General features: G+C 45.3%; 1 protein-coding gene across 1 annotated transcript in view; it reads right to left on the reverse strand.

Moving 5' to 3' along the window:
• Positions 1-58: 58 nt before the first annotated feature.
• LOC107089583 (protein NLRC3-like) overlaps positions 59-1,555 on the reverse strand; it is a 14,645-nt gene continuing 13,148 nt past the window's right edge. Inside the window, exon 6 of the mRNA XM_015382467.1 lies at positions 59-874. Within this exon, the coding sequence (XP_015237953.1) occupies positions 342-874 (533 nt within the window). The 3' untranslated portion in view covers positions 59-341. The remainder of the gene's footprint in view (positions 875-1,555) is intronic.

Consider the following 1,555-nt stretch of genomic DNA (forward strand, 5'->3'; position numbering starts at 1 on the left):
TGTTAAACCAGGTAAGTTGCCAACTCAGATAATCTTCTTCTGTCAGATGATCGTGGTCACTTACATGTCTTTCTCTTGCAGAGTGTCCATGATTGGGCGGTGCCCCGCTCCCCATCCTGAAACTTTTTGAAGTTTTCTACTGACTGTCTCTCCTTGAATACTGGGTCATTCTGTCCGCGTTTCATGACACATGCCAATAGTCACTCCATTTAATAATGTGCTATGAATATTGCTCATTTTACCATTTATTTATTAATTAGTTTAAGCTAATGTGATAGTAATATAAGGTAGCTTTAGACCAGATACTTGAAGTGGAATTTCCTTTCCGAATAGTACCATCATCACAGAGAGCAGAGTGAAGCTGAGGACTCAAACCAGAATCCAAAGCCAGGGTATAGCGGCTCAGTGAAGGTAGCGTTAAAGGTGTGAAGGTGCGTCAGATTCCCGGAGGACACTCTGTAGAAGGACAGAGTTCCAGCAGGATGATCCAAATACACCGCTACTCTGTGTGAGAGACATGAGGCAGGAATAGGGACGGCTGTCATAATGTTGTTGTGACAGACAGCGTAACCGACATCGTCGCAGCACCTCAGACTCCATGACAGTTCATTTCCTCCAAACCAGCAGTCGCTGCTGAGACCCCTCCGTGTGAGCCGTCTGTAGCTCACTGATACCAGGACTCTCCCACTCCACTCCACCTCCCAGTAACAGCGACCAGTCAGGCCATTTGTGCACAGAAGTTGATTCCACTCGAATCTGTCTGGATGATCAGGATATGACTGCTCCTCGTCGACAATGTTCACCCTTTTGTTGTTGTCAGACAGTAGTAGCTTTCTGCTAACCGTGTTTGGATCCAGTTCCAGTTCACAAAAATCTGAGGAGACACAAAATAGCTGAAGTTACTCCTTTCAATCAATCAATTTTATTTGCAACAACGGGCGTTAAAAACGTACTGTATTTTCAGGACTATAGAGCGCACCTCACTTTAAGCTGCGGCCTCTATATGTTTTGAAAAAACATGAAACGTACATATATAAGTCACCACACTATAAGCCGCTGATATCTACTGAACTGTTTAGTGGGAATTTACTCCAGTTAAATGGAGATAGATTGATTTCCCTCAGTCTGTTAGGACTCCTGTCTGCGTGGTTTGTGTTTTGTGTGTTTGTCTTCCTTCCTCCACCAGGCGGCGCCTGGTCCTGATTCACCTCCTCACACACCTGCAAAGGGTTACCTCGTTAATGGAGCGCTCTTAAGCTGCTGACTGCCACTACCTCACCGCCAGAGTGTTTGCCAGTTTTGGGAACTCTAGCCAAGCCAAGTTTTGCTAATTCAAACTGAGTTTTTTTCAACCTGAATTTTAATCTTGCTATTTTTGTCTTTGATACCCCGGCAGGAAGTCATCCTGCAAACTGGACGTTTCGGACCTTCTCTCCCTGGAAGGATCAACTGAGCCTCAAACTTAGCTGGGGATTCAAACTGGAGGTTTGGATCCACTTTCCTCCAAGGGATCATTTCAGTTTCTCACTGAGCAAGGGATTCATCTGCCCCACAG

Source organism: Cyprinodon variegatus, unplaced genomic scaffold (assembly GCF_000732505.1).
Source record: "Cyprinodon variegatus isolate N-32 unplaced genomic scaffold, C_variegatus-1.0 Scaffold257, whole genome shotgun sequence".
Classification (NCBI taxonomy): domain Eukaryota; kingdom Metazoa; phylum Chordata; class Actinopteri; order Cyprinodontiformes; family Cyprinodontidae; genus Cyprinodon; species Cyprinodon variegatus.